Genomic DNA, 19963 nt, shown 5'->3' on the forward strand with positions numbered 1-19963 from the left:
AATTAAAAAAATGAACTGAGACCTCCGCAAGAAAATCTTTCCCCGTTTACGAATAAAGGGGGGGGGGGTGGTGGTAGAGTAGCGGTGAACGAAATAATGTGCGAGTCGTTTGACCTTCAAAAAATGATTGATGGAACAATCCATGAATGAAAGGGATGTAAGATTACGTTTGTGTGAGCGTATTCCATTCACCAAAAGCATAAATCGGCATGTAGATTAAACGGCGGGGGCCTTTCACGTAGTTAACCTTGATGCAGCGAACTTGAAGCTCTGAACTTGACCGTAAATTACAGGTGGATCAATGTGAACCCAAAAGGTTGATTTTCACCTGAAATATTTAACATTCGATGAGGAGATAAGTCTCTCAGATCCATCGAGTGAAACGAGTTCTCTAACATCGTATAAGCAAGTGCTTGCATTCATTTAGACGGTGTAAGTCGGTAATCACATAACTCGGTTTGCGACGTCGCAGACTTCCTGTCATACTTTATTTTTTAAACGAGCACTATTCAACAGCAATTCTTTGAAACTGCCGTGATTTTTCTTCTCGGTGCGAAGAAAATTCTGCAAAAATTTCAAGGGTTGATGTCAATTTGTTCTCCTTTAAAAAAATAACATAGAGGTGGAGATTTTCAGACACCGCAAATGAGATATGTGATCGCGGACTTACGCCGTCGATTTGTACCTATATAATGATAATTAAAGCAGTGGCGTGGCGTGGATTGCGATGTATCGATTGTTATGCCATTTAAACCCATGGTAAAGAATCGATTATTTAGGTGTTCGTTGCGAACACCTTGTTTATCGATCCTTCTCCATAGGTTTAAATGGCATAACAATCGATATATCGCAATTCACGTCACGCCACTGAATTAAAGAGGTCCACTCTCAGAAGGCCTCATGAGTCATGAGCCTGGATAAGTGGATATTGCGATGCCTGTTTCAACTTTGTTCCGCACTATAATTTGAAAATAAAGGTTTGACCGTTTTGAAGTTTGAATTTATCAAATTGTTTCATGTTGTTACCAAACCGAAGGTAAAACAGAGAAAAAATAAGAAAAAAACCTGACATAAGTTCAATGATGATTGATGATTCCTCCGTTTCATGTTTCTAACTTGAGTTAATAATTGGATAAATAAATGAAAATGGGACCATCTTTTATTATAACTTAGCCTCGCTTATTTCACATGATTGTGCAAAATCGAAAAAATTCTCTGTTAAGGAAATAATTCTTATCATTGTTTTTTTGTTTTTGTTTTAAGCAAATTATCATTAGGAAAATGTTTACCCTAGAAATTTTGAAAGAGAAATCCCCATTATCTCAAACGTGGCATGCCCGTAACTCCTGTTAATTTACAATGGTCCCAACGTTTTGAGTTTCCAATAACCATAATTAAAGCTCAGATGTGGGCGAGAAGATGTTTTTGAGACATTCAAACTCATTCGGAGCGAGTTGATATGATTGAATGCCTTTTAATTATTTTTAGCTACGTGTATCTGTGATTTATCATATACATATTGAGCAATTACTAGCATTCTGTATGTGCCGTTATGTACCATGTGTAAACACCGATGGCATTTATGTACCTTGTCGTTTAAAGTCTCATAACTCAACATGCTTTTTTTGACGCATGACCCGTTACGTCACCTTGAAAAGGGCTAGAGCGTAATTAGCAATGAATCTTTCAGCGTACATGACTGCAAGACACATTTCAATTTGGGATTGGCGCTGTGCTAAATTGTCAACTACATCGTATCCAACGTCGTGAACGGTTACATTGTTTGTCTCTCAAGCGTAACATTTTGGATAGTTTTAAGTTGCGCGTTGGATTTTGAACAATTTGCACGGTTAAAAATTTGTACCACGCGAGTGAAGGATTACTAGATCGTTACATATAAACCTAAAATTTTTAATTACCTTGCTAGTTTGTTACATTGACTGTGTCTGATTTGAGTTTTGATTGAAAATGGCTCAGGTAAGTTCTTTCAATTTCAATCGTGGAATTTCAAATCATTTAATCATTTGATCCTGATAGATAATTCCTGAGATTAAAATTGATTCTCAAATAGATATTACTTTAAATTCAGAAACTAAGCTGACCTATGAAGAGAAGGCCTCTACACCTAAGAAAAATACATACTTTGATTGCGCTGTTCCATGGGTTCGTCATTTAAAAAAAAAAAAAAAAAAAAAAAAAAAAAAAAACATCGACTATATTCCCTTCTCAAACTTTCTCTATACGCGTTCTTTTCAGGGAAAGGAAAAATTGCTAATTGTATTTATGTGGGGAAATAATTAAAATTTTGCTCTCTTTTTAAATAATTACATTCTAAAAAAGAAGTCAAGTGAAAATATTGAAAGAAAAAAAAGACACAAGCAAAAGTCGCTCGCATCAAGCAGAAACTTGTTAAATTGAAGCGATTTTATTCTTGATTCAAGAGTTAAGCTCCTTTAGTGGAAAATTCATGTGACTTTTTTCCAGTATCGATAAAGCAAACACTGTAGTATTAATAGTGAGTTATCATAATAGGTATGATTTAAAGCAACAGCTCATATGGAAAAGTGTAAAAAAATAATTCGTCATAATTACAGAGGAACAAGAGAACGAACAAATGAATAACTAAATAAATAAATTGTAATAATTTCCACGTGCATACGCGATCCCACGTGTATATCAACGAGGGCTATCAAAGCTCAATTGTAAAAAAAAATAAGAAATTTAATATCGATTTAAAGGTCAAAAGAAAGAACTTGATCGGATCAAAACCACTAATAAACTTTTCAGATTTAGATACCTACTTAAAGTGGAAGACGTAAAATAATTTTATTTTCGAGTATCTCTGACTTACAGAGAATACTACAGGAAGAAAGAAACTAAAAAACACAAGAAAAACGCTAAAAAACGACAAAATATAAAGAATGGGACGATTCGGGGTGGTTTTAACCTACTCCTCGACCAGGGAACCACCCCGAAACGTCCCACGCTTCACGTTTTGTTGCTTTTTAGCCTTGGATATACGCGTTTTTCTTCGTTTTTCTTGGTTTTTTTTTTTTTTTTTTTTTTTTTTTTTAGGTAAATTATTTGGGGTATTTTTGTGTATTTGTGTAAGAAAGAAACCAAGTAGAGGTGGTAGAATGCATTTATTTTAGGAGCAATGCGTTGGCAATTATGATGAAAAGAAAGGAAAGATAAAAACAACAGGAAATGAAAAAGAGTCAAAACTACTCAATTAAACAAAAGTTGAAATAGGTTTTATACAGCTGTAATTAAAAAGCTACATAATATCTCTCTCCCCCCCTCTCTCTCTCACACGATGCATATCTAACTACCAAACCACGTATCTTGGCTTGCGACGTTGCAGACTTCCTGACATACTTTATTTCTGAGGTGGGCTCAATGCCAATTTTTACAAACTCCCGTGATTTCTCTTCTCAGTGCGAAGCAAATTTTGAAAAAAACCCTTTAAGAAATGAAGGTGATTTGCTCTACTTTAAAAAATTAAATCCGAGTGGAGATTTTAATTTTGAACACTGCAAACGAGATACGTGGTTTGGGAGTCTCACCGTCGATATGTAAGATAGTTGGACGTATTTATGTCAAAAGGAACTATGTGCATATGCTTTGCGTGACACATAGTTCCTTTTAGCAAAAATGCGTCCAGTTGAAAGGTCTGATCCCTTGAACCGTTGTATGTAGGTATGCGTGGTGATTTTGAGAAAATCGAGACTGAGATAAAATGACCTAACACCTGCGTCTTCTAACAAGTTCAAGCTCAGGACTCTTTAATAGCCAAGTCTCAATGAGCAAGCTTCGTTGCCCTGAACGATCAGAGAGTATTCTGCGAACAAAAGAAAAAAAATCAAGGAAATTTTCAACGAAATTAGTTATCTAAATGAAAAAAAAAAGGATCGCTAGAAGTTTACAACTGTGAAGACCAACATGAGCCGAGGCATTGATGAGTGGCTATTGTCATTGATGAAACCTCGCTACTCATACATGCAACCTTTGAAAAATTTGGGGGTCAGTAATAAAATTACACTATTCATACTGAAAATGTCGTTATGTCGCCATGTCGCCCTAGGAATGAATCTTTTTATGTTTGCTAGGTATTTTGAAATTTTTCATTCGTCTTTGGAATGGATATTCACTTAGCTTAGATTTTAATATTCTGTTGTATTAACTTCTTAGATTTCTATTTTCAATGATCCTCAATCGGGTTGAAGGCACATGATTTAAATTGTCTTGAAAATCTATGACAAATAAAACTATGGGTTCATACGCGGAGCCAAAAGGGAAAAGTAGAAAGCGTCCCCCTTTCCCCCCGTTCGCTTGAAGAAAGAGGGGGAAAAGGGAAGAAAAAAAGAAAGAAGGAAAGAACGGAGGAAAGAAGAAGGAAGGCTGCAGGTATTTGGTGATGCCGAAATTGACTCAAACTGCATAATAGATGCTAGAATACCTCGAAAATTTTCTTGAGGAAGCTCTTCGGACCCTCCTTGTACCTCCCGCATGGGTTTGGATCCGCCTATGAATGGGATAGAGCCTCATTTATATAAAATCATCACACAGACAAAAAAATAAAGTAAATCATAAATATGTACATCCATTTTGACAGTGGGACTACGTACTTTATCTGTGCGTGAGAACTAGATTAGAACCAAGATCTGCGAGCTCTTTCCTAATGCTACGTGCCTCTGAAAGGGCACATGTGTCTGAAATAAAATCAATTAAATAATATGATATGCAATTCTCATCAACCTCTTGGCATAACGCCATAGTCATTCTTATGCAGTTAATAGGGTTTGCACACATGACCATGGTCAACATTTTCTATTATTCAATAACGACTTCTATTAATAGGAGCCTACTTTCTTCACACATTAACACTATCTACATTTTACTCCAAGATCGGAACATGCTTTCCATTGCTGACAGTTAATACTGAATCTATGAGGATATTCATCATCACTAAGACGCTCCTGCATGTCAATGCCGTGAATGCACTCAAAAAGGCTTTAAACCACAATAGTTGAAAGTTTCTATTAAAAGTAAAGTGAAGCTATTGAAATTAGCTGAATGTAATATATTATTAAATATATAATAAAAAATAAAATAATAGAAATAAAGTTATTGAATTAAAAGTAAAGCTATTGAAAGTTTCCTCTGATAATCGGACGAGGAAAAAAGTTTACAATTCATCGATGACAATGGAAAGGGGAGGAGTAAGCGGCCTTGACGGATAAACATCCAGATAATCAAAATGAGTTTACCCAGTTTTGACTCGAAAATGCACACTTTAAAGCGATATCAAATCAGCATTTATTTTATGCAAAACACTTAATTGATCAATTTTACGCACACATGGAATAGATTTCAGTGCGTTGGAAATTTTAAGTTTTGATTTTAGAAAGACATTGATTTCTACCTGTTACTTTGCAGGGACTTTTCTTATGAGGGCTTTCACCCGACAACTTATCGTTGTTGTTATTATGGTCGATATAGTGTCTTATATTAAAAAAAATTCGGAAATTCTCATAGAATTCCAATGAAAGTTAAACAAATTTCAAAGGAAAATATGCAACTTTTCTTGGGTAATGAATACATTTTCAAATAAAATGTTGCCACGTTGTAATGCATTTAAGTCCTTCTGGCACTTACTTCCGTAGTTCTTTGTTTTTTCTTTTTCTTTTTGTTTTTAATTTTCATCAAAAAGTAAAATATTTGCTTTTCATTTTCCAGGATTTGAGCAAGGACCAGTTAGCACGTAAGTATTCTACTATCTCAATACATAATTCCGTAAGCCCTATCCTTTGCGTCAAAATTCAGCGCGAACCGGCGGGCCGATCTGGGCGCGGGTGGTGGCACCCGAGGCAACCAATGGGCAACGAGGATATCCTAACCCTACATTAACTCTTAACCGTGGTATTAACGTCTTTCATGGATAAATTCAACCTTTCCGCTCAAGGGTGAAAGAATAATTTACCAGGGTTAAATTTTACAAACGTCACTATGACAGTCTCAGTAATATGAAAATATGGCAACATCAATCTTGACGCTAAGCTCAAGCTGTACACACTGTGAATTCAGTTCCCGTAACCAGTGGACAATAAAAACGTTAATAACTTAGCTAGAATTTGACTTCAGTAGTTTTCCTTGCGCAAATAGTGTTCTGCATGAAATTCTGTTGAAGAATCATGTATCTGAGTGCTTAAATTCTTGACCTGTTTAATGGTCCATTCAATCTAAAAAAGCGAACATAGAGAACTTTTCTAACACTTCTTAGGAAAAATGTTTTATCGAAAGAAACGAGGCAACGTTGGACTGCTCATACGGCGTCGAAACATAACATGGGCCTTTAAAGCCCCATTTTTCGATGCCGCGATTAGTCTAACGCGAGTTCGAATAATCGCGCCGGAAAACACGGTGCGGTCGGTGTCCAACTTATATCAGCGCCTGCAAGCCTGTCGGAATACTTCACGCATTGCGCCAAACTGTGCGGTCGGCGTCAGACACATATTAGCGCCTACAAGACTGCATGAATACTTCTCGCATTGCACAAAATGCACTGTGAAGATGACTAGACACTCGACCGCGCTCCCTTCCCTGGCTTGCGCGACGCTAAAATCACCGCAAAACTAGGACCACGCGTAATTTCTTTTGACGGTCCCTGCCGGTTTCTCGGAAATTTCTCGGAAACTTCTAAAAAAAACTGCGATTTTTTAAAATAAAATTAATTAAATATAAATTATGAGTAGAGATTTGCAACGTTACAATCGAAGATAAGATCCCATTTTTTCCGCGTGCTGGTGTCGATTTTTGATTTCATTTTCGGCAAGCGTATCAAGATAACTATTCGACCATGGGTGTAGGCCTGTAGGCATATTGCCGCTAGCTGAATGGTGCGTGTCACATTGCAAAGATGACTCCACCGTGTTCCCACTGTTCCCTTCCCTGGCTCGCGCGACGCTAAAACCACCGTTAAACTAGGATTACGTGTCATCCTCTTGCCTCTCTGCTACTGTTTTTACCATAAGTAAAGGTAAAATAAGTGTCCTCATTGTAAAAATTCAAAAACTCGGAGGATGTTTAATTTTTTTGTTTTGTTACATAAAAAGCAAATAGAATGAACGAAATTATCGCGTCGAAATTTTCCATGCTTACATTTGAGATTATTTAGGAAAATCCGTGGAAAAACTGTGCGTAGCTTTTAAAAACGGTGTACAAAAATAAAACATAAAAATTGGTACACAACGGTGCAATCCGAGACGAATATGCTTTCTTCCGCATGCACCCGTAAGCTTTTGAATCCATTCATCTCTTAAATAACTTGAACGTGATTGTTCTATTATTCTTTACGTGTATAGCTTTTCTCAGTGGTTGGCGGCCGCGTAGCGGCCTCAGGCCTCTAGTACTACTTCAATCACGTTTTCACGACTGTGTTCGAATTTTCAGCTTTAATTTCCTATCCCTGCTTTTAGACATGTGGATCATTGAGTACGTAGAGTCGTAATGTGAGTGGGAGAGCTGGCGCCACTTTTAAGCATTTTCCAGGTCCCGAATTCCGAGACTCCTGTGTGACGCCGGGTCACTTTTTCGATACATAATTGATTGTCTTCGATACACGGAGACCCGGCCATCGGGTGTAAACAAAGAAGATAGGAATTACTACGTATTCCACACCGCCATTTGGGATCGAACATGTATCGAAAAAGTAACCCGAGCTCGGCGCACACCGGGCTCGGAACTCGTCGACCAGAACATGTTCTGCTAAAAATGACCATGTTGGTAACATGTTGAGACGTCATGTTGTTACCAACAAGGTCTAAAACGCCCATGTTGGTATCAAAATGATGTCAACATGGTATCAACGTGATATCAACTTGGGATAAAAGACCAACTTGTTACCAACATGGTCATTTTTAGCAGGGTGGCGCCAGCTCTCCCATTTACATTACAACTATATGTACTCTATGATGTGGATAGATAGTGGATATGATAGAAATATTTTATATCTTTTAGAAGTGGATTTTCTGAAGTTTCAATGTGGTCAAAATCGGTTTTAAGTAAAATTCCCCATTAAAATCTTATAAGTATGCAATTATTGTATGTATTTTTGATAACTCCCCGTTAATGAGAAAAAGTCAGCAAACTTTAAAGAGAAAGATTTCCATGTTTTTGCCCGGTACTTACCGTTTATTGAAATATCAATTTTGGTTGTTTTTTTTTTTTAAATTTTAATTCAAAACAAATTAATCTGACACGATCACCTGCACTTTAACATTGCAGTGCTGAAACAAGCCTTTCAAGCGTTCGATCAACAGCAGAGAGGATGCATTCCTTGCGAAACAGTTGGAACAATCCTGGACATGATGGGCCATCCACAGGATGACGCTGCGTTGAAGGAAATCATCGAAGAAGTTGATGCCGACGGTGAGTTAACTACATCAATGTCCTTGGTCTTGCAAGAGTGTTGATGTGTGTTATGGCATCGACAAGCAGAAATTAAAAGCTTAAAAAAGGCAGTTATTATTAAAATTATTTCGAAAAGCTCAAAAAATTAAAATTGCGACAACGAAACCTATGTAAAATTTGCCTTGCACTGCTAGAGACAGGGAAGAGCTTTGGTTCAAAACCGATGATTTCTGCAGTTTCAATGGTGTCTGATACAATATAAACATATGGTATATTACAAGGTGGAGAAATGTTGCTGGGTCCACACCATTTTGCGGGGGACACAAAGCCAAGAAGTTCCAAAAATTAAAATTAGAGTCAAAATTAAATTTTTTGAGCTCTAATGCGTAGCAGTACGAAACTGCGATTGGATTTTGCGGCATGTTAAGTTGGGTTTAATGCCGAATGTGATCTGCTGGTGAGGCCTAAAAAAGCCCAAACCGGTATAGATCTCTCGACGTGACTCCAACTTAATATTCCAATGCAAACTGCCTGAGCTGAACACTCCCCCCCCCCCCCCCCCCAGTTTCGTACTGGTACGTATTAGAGTTCAAAAAATTTAATTTTGACTCTAATCATAATTTTTGGAACTTTTTGGCTTTGTTTTCCCCACGAAATGGTATGGACCCAGTACCATTTCTCCACCTTGTTACATACAGTTCGGGGCACTTCTTAGTGTTTTTTTTCATATTGTATATTGATACAAATTAAATTACTTCTGCTATTACTAGGGTTCGATTTTTATGAAATTTTTCGGGAGAGGTGCTCCGGCTAGGGACGCTTTTCTTGTGTGATTGTTGGGGGCTGTTTCCCTAACTCCCCATCTTCTCCTCCACTTGCATTTGGCACCCATAGGGTACAAAACGTCTAGATTGTCTATGCAAATACTTAAAATTAAAATGATTTTGAAACTCCTAAACCACGTAACCTCGGATTGCGACGTTGCAGATCCCCTGCCATATTTTTATCTTTTAAAAAGAAAACTAATCAAAGTCAATTCTTCAGAACGTCTACGATTTTTCTCTCTGTGCGAAGCAAATTCTGTGAAAACTTCAAGGAAAGACGTTGATTTGTTTTCCTCAAAAATAATAAAACGGGATTCGTAAACGAGATAAGTGGTTTGGGAATTTCATCGGTGCCACGGAGAATACTGCCGTGCTAAGGAAAAACGCCGTATGAGCCTTCAGCTGTTGCCAAATTTCTCCCGGAAAATCACTAATTTTTAGGAACATTTTTAAATATTTGTTTACCAATTTCTCAGATGATTTTGTCTGTAACTTGATCTAAAACTTCTGAAGATTTCAAGGAAAAATATTCATAATTTTCCTCAAAAATGAAAATTGTATCGAAGGAAATTTAGCAACTCTCGAATGCTCTTACGGCTTTCTTCCCTAGCACGGCAGAGTAGTGTAAAACATTTGCTAAAAACCGAACTCTCTTCGAATTCACGAAATGATATAAGAATAGATAACTAAAAAAAAAATAAATTTGGCCAGTGCCAACAACAGAAGAATTGCTTAGTTTTTAAAAACCTTAGACAAAGAGTCTTGTGTTGTTTTAATGTCTTTTTTTTTATTAGTGATAAGTGAGCTTCTTTACAGAAATATACACTTTGGTTCTAAATTATATAAACGGAAAACCAGACAACCGAGTAATCTAGTTGGTTTCTAAAATATTGTTAAAAACACAAAGTTATAAAAATAATAAGAGAGAGAGATGGTTTGGGAATGCACCCCCCAGGAGGGGACAAGGGCCCTGCCTTTACGGAACTAGGTGCCCAAGTCTTACATCCAAGGCCGCTCGGGCCCCCCGGGCCCCCCGCCTCCCCCCCAGCGAGCATCACCCCAAAACCAGAGCCCATGTTTCTAAAATTATTTTAATGTCTAAGCTCAGTTTTAATTTTTTATCATTTGTTTATGGGTTCGCTAGGATCCGGAGAGCTTGAATTCGATGAGTTCTGCGATTTGGCGGCCAGATTCATCGGAGACGAGGAAGAGGCGGAGGACGCTGGTGCAATGCAGGAGGACTTAAGAGAAGCCTTCAGGCTATACGACTATGAAGGTGAAGTTATATTTTGTAATCGGGTCGGGTAAAAGGAGGGATCCTGCACCGAAGCTTAGAGGCTTAAATTTTACACTAGGAGGCTACGCTTCTTGACCTTTTTAAAGTGTGGCAGAATCAACGAATTCAATGTTGTTTATTTTTTGTGGCGGTGCGTGCCTAGTGTCAGTGTTACACATGGGCGTAGCTAGGGGGGTCCTGGGGGGGACTGGGCCCCCCCAGAAAGCTCGTGCCCCCCCTCCCCAGAAAAACGGGACCCTCCATTCCTCACCCTCCCCGCTCTCTTCACCACGAGAGGTGGTCCCACGGCCCCCTCCAGAGAAATTTCCTAGCTACGCCCCTGGTTGGTGTTACAAATCTTTGAAATTTTCATTTTGACACATTTGAAGATGGATGTATTAGTCTAAAAGGATAATTATCGATGCTGAGGCTACAAAAATGTGTGCTTGAATGGCGGTATTTCAAAATGTTTGCCTCTCCCTTCTTTCTTTAATTTAGATATTGTTAGACTTTTCCAAGAAACTAGAAAAAAATTGTGGGAGGAGAAAAGTAGAATTGCATGACCTTTTTTCAACCAACGATGATTATCATCCCCTCAAAGAGATAAAATGTTAACAAAATTTAGTAAGATCGCAAACTGAGGTACGCAGTTTCGTAATCTTGCCAGAGATACAAAAAACCATCTCATCAAAATTTTAGTGAACATTACTATAGAGGGCTCCACCCCCGCCCCGGGGCGCTGCACACCCCCTAAGGCCGCTCCTTACTCTGCTTATTTCCCTTCCTCACCCCGTCCATCAAGCGTCTTAAAAATGATTTTCTTAGAGTAGAGAGGATTTTCAGACAATCGTTATGGCGTTATGTGAAACTGATTCTTTTTCAAAAGTCAAGATTTTTTAAAGGAACCGGAATTTAAAGGATTCATCGTTTATGTTTTATCAGGTAATGGATATATCACAACAGACGTTCTCAGAGAAATTCTAAGTGAATTGGATGAGAGGATGAGTGAAGAGGAACTGGATGAAATGATTGCCGACATTGACTCAGATGGATCAGGCACCGTTGATTTTGAAGGTCAGTACGTGATAATTCTACGATTAGTTAATGTATAAAGTTAAAGCAAATATCTGCTCTATAGGATCACTTCCAGGAATTTGGAATGCTCTTTCATATAGATTTGTATATTGTCTCTCCAACATTTCTCTTTTTAATTCCTGAATCTTTTAAGAAAGGGTGAATTTCCAATTTTATATTTTTTTGAAACGGCAACAAGAGATCGTTCAAGTATTTTTTATTTTATTTTGAAACCCTCTGCCCCCTTTTTTCCTTGCATCTTTTACCTCAATGCATTGTTTACATAAGCAAAACCCTTTCAGCTACCGAGTGCATTACACTTAGTACAGAGCACGGGGCAGACCCCCCCCCCCCCTCAATTTGTATAATTTTTACGCATATCCAACTAGGTCAAGTCTACACCTATATTCTGTGACTCAAAAATACACCAATTAAATATGTTGATCGTAGTGTAGGGTCGACGTCAAACTCCTCCTTCCTCCTCATTATGACGTTCTGCGACGTTGACTCGTTCATAGCCACGTGAGTACGTGAGTGCACATCAACGTAAAGAGAAATACCTTTTTTGAAAAAATCGAGCCTTTTATATACCTACATCGACTCTCATTCAGAACTTGAGGAGGTTCTCTTCCGTTTTAAAGGGGGCTGAACACCTCTGATGACATTTCCGAATTTAGTCATCACAAATGAATCGTTGATATTACCTCCTTCTAATTCGAACGGAGCTTGGCAGTGCATTTTTTTATGATAAAAACGAGCCCAACATAACATATGTGAATTGTAAATAATTATTCTCCCAAAACTGAATTTTCTGCTGTAAATTGCATGACATCGTAACGCAAATTTGCTTCGACATTTCTCAGATTTTGTAAGTCGGAAATATCCATAAAACACGCTCTAAAAAATAGCATCATGAATTAAAATTAAAATGTTTCATCTCTACGCTATGGACCTTGTACTTGTGGCCGGCTTCTTGTGTTTTACATTTTATTCGATAAAGATATGTACCCACAAGTAAAAAAACCAATTTGAAATATTGATGGTGTAAGTCGGCAATCATATAATCCGTTTTGCGACGTCGCAGACTTACTGTCATACTTTATTTTTTGAACGGAGAACTACTCAACGGCAACTCTTTAAAACTGCGGTGATTTTTCTGCTCTTCTGCTGAAGAAAATTCTGCAAAAACTTCAAGGAATTATGTCAATTTGTTCTCCGTTAAAAAAATAACATAGAGGCGGAGATTTTGAGACACCGTATATGAGTTATGTGATTGCCAACTTACACCGTCGATATGCAATAAAGCCCTTAACGAGTAATGTCCCCATTCTGCGTTGTGCATGATGTTTGTACGTATATGCTTTGATTTTTTTTTCTTTTTTTTCTATAATTCTTTTTTCTTTATCGGGTCGCATCATGGTATTTACATTTTCTTTTTTGCCCGATTTTAATATTCACATCGGGCGAAAAAGGAAATGTGAGTTCCATTTTTTTTAAAATTGTATTAGATTTATTCGATTTGTTTTTATTTATTTTTATTACGCGACCCATTTTTGAGGGGAGGGGGCGCTGATAAGTTAGCTGATGTCACACGTGATATTTAAAGCACTAAACGGAATAGCAATGAAGACACCTGGTCTTTTTCCTTTAATGGAGAATAAAAATTGAATTTGGATGTTGATTGGTTGATTGAAGCAAATTTTATCATATTGATTCTGATGCTGTGAATAATTTTGATTCTAGCACATGGATAATTTTGCATGTTCATTTTTTCATTGTATAAAATCAAAGGAATGGACTTAGGTTTTGTATATTGTTAATAATATTTGTTATTTTGTGCCAGAATTTTGTGCTGCTCTCCGGTAGATGTGCTGGACAAGGATGACACACTTCACAGACAGACACATAACAGAGCTTTCCATTATTATGTAAGCTCATCACGCACACCAAATCAATTTACATCACTAAACCAATGTTAAATGGAATTCCACGGAAACACAGTTTTTCCAACACTGGAAAAATACATGTACATTGAAAACTGTGAATAATTTCCTTATTATGTTTAATTATCAATTAATATATTCATCAGGATAAATTTCATGAGTCGGATGTTTTCCAGACAAACCTATTAAACTGTTAAAACACCGGGTTTTCAACCCATCAATGTTTTCTCTTACTCGATCTCTAAACAGAAAATTATGAATAAACAAAAAAAAAAAAACAAAAAAAAAAAAAAAAAAATCAAAATATTCAGAAAACAATTGAGTGTTAAAAATGGAATTTTGCTTTACGCACCTATTAAATCACAAGAATAATGCCCCAAGTCAACTGACGTTGAGAGTTTTGATAGAGAGCCAAGAGTGCATTTCATTCCCGTAAAATTCATTCTGAGAGGAAATTAGGGCGAATGCTAAAACAACTTATGACATATGTTCCCCACCCACAACATATAGTTTGTCTCACCTATACATGCAATAAACAAAAACACTTCAAACAAAGCCCGTGTATATGTGCGCAATGAAATTTTATTATACTGAAATATATTTCTTTTTTCAAATTTTTGCATTGTTGTTGTTTTTTTCAGAGTTTATGGAGATGATGGCGGGGGGTGATAAGTGAAGAAGCTAAGCGATGTTAATACATGTCATTTTTAAAGTGGAGAAAGCCAATCTAACTAATAAAAATTACATGGTATGTTTGAAAGAACTGTGTGAAATGATTTTATGAATGAATCTGTCAAGTAAAAACAAAGAAAATAAGAAGAAAACATGGTGATTCTTCTCATTCTCTCCCTCTACTGAGCAAGTTCTTTATTTATTCAAAAATATCGAAATGAATTAATTTAAATAGTCCTCTAAAATATTTAGATGAGTTTAGATGATGGCTGGACAAACAGGGCTCATGCACTCGTCAGGAAAAGGAGAAAAAGTGTTTTAAAAATACAAGGGGACGTTCATAAATTACGTCAGGTATTTAAACAGGAGTGCAGATTAAATTATGAGTGAGTGAAAAAAAGGGGAAAAAAACATATCGTAATATATTGTAATATGAGGCTGGAAATGCCCGTAGTTTGGATTTAGGACACTTATAACAGAGAGGACGGATAGATATGTAAAAAGTCCAACTCCTTATTATTTTTGAATAATTAAAATTTCTCTCATTGATAGAGGTGCTTTGGAGTATCTTATTTAATTGCTAGTAATCTAAAAGCACAATATGTCTAAGGGAACATTATTTGAGTTAGATAAAGAACAACGCCAGCGTTTGCTGGAGAAGAACATTTGGGGCTCATTTTCTTCTGAGTGACTCTTCAGAACCATGCAAAGTTTGTTTTTTTAGTGTTACAGAGGCGCGAAAGTAAAATTTTTTTTCCGATAAATATAGTGAAAACCTCTCAACACGCATAAATGTGGTTAAAAAAGGTAACTGACCAATTCAGGTGATGGAATGGCGTAAAGTGTGCTTGTATATGAATGTAATCAAGTGCAGTTAATTATTGAGAGGTTTGGAGGACAAGGCGCATAAGTGCAGTTTTTGCTATGTCGAGAAATGCGTGTTTGAAGTTTCGAAATGTCATGGATTCTAATGGCGGCAACAAGTTCAAACTGACTTTTTGATGCTTAAAAATTGGAACTTTGGAGCGAATGTTTCACATAATTTGCATTAAGACTCGATTTACTTGAAATCATCAATATCTCCATTTTTTCAAAAACTGCATTCATGCGCCTCGCTCTCCAAGCTCCTCAATTAGTTTTCGATAATGCCCTAATTTAATTATATTTCTTCAAGGTATTTTAACATCATTACCTTGCAGACTCACTTAAAAATTTATCTCCTCTTTCGCGTAATTTTCGCGGGAAGAGAGGGAATGGAAAGGAAATGCCTACTATGAGGGAGACAGTGCGGTTTCTTAATCAATCACAAAAAGTATCTGACGTAATTCATGAACGACCTAAAGTGCATACGAAATGAGCACCGATTTTACAAGTTAGGTACACACTTCATTTTATCAGTGTATCAGGTGTTCGAAGAGTGTATAATTCAACGGTCGTAAAATTGTGCTTGGAACAATTTAAAGAGAAAAACATGGAAATTATGGAGCCTTGTAGTAATTATGGCTCATTCTCTTCAGTAGCCAGGATTTTCATGATTGTTATTAATTACTTTTTTGACTTGAAAAGCTTGTTTATCATAAACTTGGTGCGAAAAGCAGTGGCCGTGTTCAAATTTGTTTTATTTACTTTATTTTTTATCTTCATTATTTTTAATTTTTATAAAGTGAGGCTACTATCAAGCTAGAACACAGCACCTTAAACTCATTCATATTTGACATAACTTATGTAAAATACGATCCGCAAGTTAAAAGAACAGTACTGAAAATAATCATAGCATAACCTATCTGAAAGAACCACAGTACTGCGAATTTTAAAAGCAGCTCATTGAATGCTATACAGGAAAGAAAATGTTTGGCCATTAGTGCTACTTACTACAGGTTAAAAGCAGATCTTACTACGTCAGAATCTTTAGTAGTACTTACTAAAACTCCTTATTTATACGATACTGTGAACAGAAAATCACCTTTCAATGTCTTTTTCTATCACTGGGTATGTAACTGAGTAACTGAGTAAATGTTTATAGGGATGATGAACAAATGGTAGTATGTAGCACCATTGGTCAAACATTTTCCTATTGAAAAAAAGGAAAAAGAACGGAGAAAAAAATAAAAAGAAAATGCCTGTGAAACAAAGGTCAGATTTCCGCACTGTCATCAAGCAAATAAGTTCGAGGATGCGCAATGAGGAGCCAGAGCGACGCCATGGAGCATGCGAGTCACGAGAGGGAGAACTGTAATGTATAAATACACTTGAGTAAAGAATCAGCTACAGCTTGGACAAGTGCCTCCCGAAAAAAAAAAAACGTAGTGGTTTACAAAAGGGACTATAGTATTTAAAGGTCATTTTGCACTTGCCTCGAAGGGCCCTCACGGTAAGCCGCCACCGAATTCTGCACGCCGTTGGAATGTCAGACATTTTGAATCCAAGCCATGAGCGGTGCCCCTCGTAAATCAAAGTTCGAATCTTTCTGTCTCTCTTCACCTCCCTCTTTGTCGTCACATACCCGGAATGATTTAGCAAGTTGCGTTGAAATTCCTTTGCCATTGAACTTTTGCGCACCTTCAATCATGAATGACAAATAGATTGGTTCTTAATCATTTTTCTCACTTAGAAACAGACGAAAAGCAGAAAAAGTCTTTCGGTGAACTACTACTGGTAGTGAACTACTGGTACTGATGGCCTATATTTGCAGTATAACTCAAAAGCGCTCGTCTGGTTGACGTCATTCGAAAAAGTGACAGCCAGAGAGGTTTAATTGCAATGGAGGGTCACAAAGTTTCATTTCTCAATTTAATTTTTCGCCTATTAACAGGGGCGTGTTTTACATTAGAAAAAATTACGTAACTGTAATTAAGTTACGACAAAATTTACAAAAAAAAGATAATATCTTTTCATCTAGGAAAATATTGTTTAGTAAAAGCGCAAACAGGAATTTTCCGTAAGGAGGCAGAAGGACACCTCATCATCAAGAGGGGTCTGGATGGCACCAGAAGACACCCCACTGGTCCATCTGTTTGATTTCCCCAGTTCCAAAGGTGGGCTCAGGGAATTTTCTTAGCCTCAGGGAGGGGGGGGGGAGGGCTATCCCGGGAAAATTTTGAACTATTAAGTCGCCTCAGGAGCAACTTTGAGCTATTCTGATAAAAAATGTATTCGGATTATAATTTCAAAGATGAAAGTTATAAACAACGCACTTATCCAGCAAAATCCCTCACATTTCTCGTGATGAGCCAAGTTTTTTTTTTTTGGGGGGGGGGGTGGGGGAGGGTCAAGTTCCCTGCCGCCCTCCCTTGTTTTGCCCACGCCGGTAATATCAATCTGTCAGCCTCCTGTGGTGTAGTGGTTGTAGCATTTGCTCCATGATAGAGAGGTCCCTGGTTCAATTTTCGGCCAGATGAACCGAGTTTGATGGTCTTGAACAACGGGTACCTGGGGCTGGCTTGATTAGGGACTAATAGGGAATAGGACTTTCGGGACTGAAAGCGTAAGATTATCCCCTCGAGGATATTTTAAGTAAAAAAAAGAAGAAAAAATTGGGCCTAAGAGTTGAATAAGGCGCTCGAAGATTAATTGGTGTAAAATTCGCCGAAGGCTCCTTGCACTTCCATATGTACAGTCTGTTGCCTACAAGCCAAAAATGGCAGAAACCCTGCACTTTTTGCTTGGAATATGCCGCTTTCAGTGCTCATTGGTGGTACCTTCAGGAGCAATTCTGGAAGGGGCAACACTGCAACACGCTGACCCGCGACTGGAGCAAGATGGCGGCCGTTAAAGTCCGCCATTTTTTTTTCAAAGTGTCCCTCAGTTGCTATCGATCCGATTTTGATAAACTTTTTTTTAAATTGTGTGCACAAACATGGGATTGTACAATCCATTATTCATGACACATACTTCATTATGATCAATTCTCGAGCATGACTGATTGCGCTTTTGAGGGAAACGGAGTCTATCTGTTGATTTTCGACGGAGCACTGGAGTGAAGAGAACAGTGAAAAAACAGGAGAATGGCTAATGGAGTCCTGCACCATGAAAAAGGAATCATTGGTCAAAGGGGCCCTCAAGTAAGTGGATTAAACTGTTTTTTAATGATCTTAAAGTTTGCTGTAAATCAAGTCCATTCAAACGAGAAATTGATTTGACGAGAACTGATTCGAGGCAATTTTACTGAAATCGTTCGAAAAACTACAATTGTAAGCCACGTGTTTGTACACCTACACCACCACTGCTTACATATTTATTACATGAATAATAACAAGTACTATTTCCTCTCTGAAAATAGTAATAACCTAAATCTAAGTACTTACATTATGAAAATAAAGAGAGGGAGAGAGAGAGAGAGAGAGAGAGAGAGAGAGAGAGGAAAATCCAGAAGGAAAGGAAGAAAATTGAATTTATTCCATCAGTATTATTTGGTAACAAAACATTTTGAATCGGGAACATAAACGGGAAGATTTTGAATGTATCAATTGAGGACCCCGCACTAATAGCGGCCTATACGCGTATACTGCCGTGCTGAGGAAAAACGCCGTATGAGCATTCGAGAGTTGCCAAATTTCCTCCGATAAAGTTTTAATTTTTGAGGTTAGCTATGAATGTTTTTCCTTGAAATTTTCAGGAATTTTAGATCAAAATACAAACAATATGCTCTGAAAAATTGGAGAATATTCATTTATAAATTTCCCCAAAAGTTGGTGATTTACCAAAGGAAATTTTGGCAACGCCTGAAGGTTCATACGGCGCTTTTTCCTTAGCACGGCAGTATTCGTGCGTGGTCTTCAGTAGATAAAATGAGGGGCTCGGAGGACAAGGCGCATACTTAAGTGCAGTTTTTGCTATTCGAGAAATACATGTTTGAAGTTCCGAAATTACATGGAGCCATACGGTGGGAAGAAAGTTCAAAGTGTCTTTTTAGTGCTTAACAAGTAGAATTTGGGAGCAAATTTTTCACAGAATATGCATCGAGACTAGTTTTACTTGAAATCAATGATACCTCAATTTTCTCAAAAACTGCACTCATGTGCCTTGCCCTCCAAGCCCCACAAATACCCTTAACCTGTGCCACTGCGCGCGGCACAGTGCAGCACTGCCGTGCTAAGGAAATACGCCGTATGAACTTTCTGGCGTTGTCAAATTTCCTTTCAAAAAACGCGAATTTCCAAGTAAACTTATGAATGACTACTTTCCTCTCAATTTATCCGATAATACTCGCAATTTCAACTGAAGATTTTGAAAATTTAAAGGACAAATATTCATAACTTTCCTAAAAAATAATCATTTTATCGAAGTAAATTTGGCAACTCTCGAATGTTCATACGGCGTTCTTCCTTAGCACGGCAGGGCGTGGCGTGCTTCGCGATAAATCGATTGATCTGCCGTTTAAACCTATGGAAAAGGATCGACGAACAAGATCTTCGCAACGAACACCTTTATAATCGATCTTTAGTAGGGAACTATCGATAATCGATCATTCACGCCTTGCCTCTGCAGTATAGCAGTTTCAGGATGCCAATGAAGCAGCAAATTTCTATGCACGGGGTAAGAACAGAGGTGGATCAAGCAATTTGGCAGCACCAGATTCCTCCATTTAAACCTATGCTAAATAATCGATTCTTGTCGGAGCACCTGGCCCCTCCAAGAATCGATACATTTTCATAGGTTTAAATGGAGGAAATTCAGTGTTGCCAAATTGCTGGATCCGCCAATAGGTAAAAAATAGGAGGATCGGGCGTCTCCGCGACTTCTTTCAGAATTTATGAGCGCCC

The 19963-nt window shown here is 37.6% G+C and overlaps 2 protein-coding genes and 1 long non-coding RNA gene across 10 annotated transcripts in view; 1 reads left to right on the forward strand and 2 right to left on the reverse strand.

The window, feature by feature from the left end:
• The window catches only part of LOC109037399 (interferon-inducible double-stranded RNA-dependent protein kinase activator A homolog), a 37004-nt gene that overhangs the window by 14976 nt on the left and 2065 nt on the right, over positions 1-19963 (reverse strand). Inside the window, exon 2 of one of the 6 annotated variants that reach the window (XM_019052039.2) lies at positions 16124-16760. The exons of the other annotated variants lie outside the window; for them this stretch is intronic. The gene's annotated coding sequence lies outside the window, so the exon portion shown is untranslated. The remainder of the gene's footprint in view (positions 1-16123; positions 16761-19963) is intronic. 6 annotated transcript variants of the gene reach the window in all.
• On the forward strand, positions 1697-14353 carry LOC109037402 (troponin C, isoallergen Bla g 6.0101). 3 transcript variants are annotated; one of them, XR_002009474.2, is made up of 7 exons: positions 1699-1977; positions 5740-5764; positions 8287-8430; positions 10381-10512; positions 11455-11586; positions 13430-13514; positions 14171-14353. XR_002009474.2 is itself a non-coding variant. In XM_019052050.2 (6 exons), exons 1-6 carry the CDS (start codon positions 1969-1971, stop codon positions 14203-14205), a joined length of 477 nt encoding a protein of 158 aa, XP_018907595.1. In that variant the 5' UTR covers positions 1697-1968; the 3' UTR covers positions 14206-14353. The 3 variants fall into 3 exon arrangements, 2 of the variants coding, with proteins under 2 accessions (XP_018907595.1, XP_018907596.1); XM_019052050.2 differs by lacking the exon at positions 13430-13514 and having other exon boundaries at positions 1697-1977; XM_019052051.2 differs by lacking the exon at positions 14171-14353 and having other exon boundaries at positions 1700-1977; positions 13430-14147.
• LOC140224624 (uncharacterized) lies at positions 3125-4622 on the reverse strand. The gene is made up of 2 exons (XR_011899898.1): positions 4460-4622; positions 3125-3841 (listed from the first exon to the last, which is right to left on the reverse strand). It is a non-coding gene; the product is annotated as an uncharacterized lncRNA (long non-coding RNA).

This window comes from Bemisia tabaci, chromosome 5 (genome assembly GCF_918797505.1).
Source record: "Bemisia tabaci chromosome 5, PGI_BMITA_v3".
Classification (NCBI taxonomy): Eukaryota; Metazoa; Arthropoda; class Insecta; order Hemiptera; family Aleyrodidae; genus Bemisia; species Bemisia tabaci.

What these genes read in the sequence shown, in the direction of transcription:
- LOC109037402 (XM_019052050.2), top strand. An exon ending in CGAAGAAGTTGATGCCGACG is followed by an intron (nt 8,431 to 10,380) that starts GTGAGTTAACTA and finishes TGGGTTCGCTAG; the next exon opens with GATCCGGAGAGCTTGAATTC. An exon ending in AGGCACCGTTGATTTTGAAG is followed by an intron (nt 11,587 to 14,170) that starts GTCAGTACGTGA and finishes TGTTTTTTTCAG; the next exon opens with AGTTTATGGAGATGATGGCG.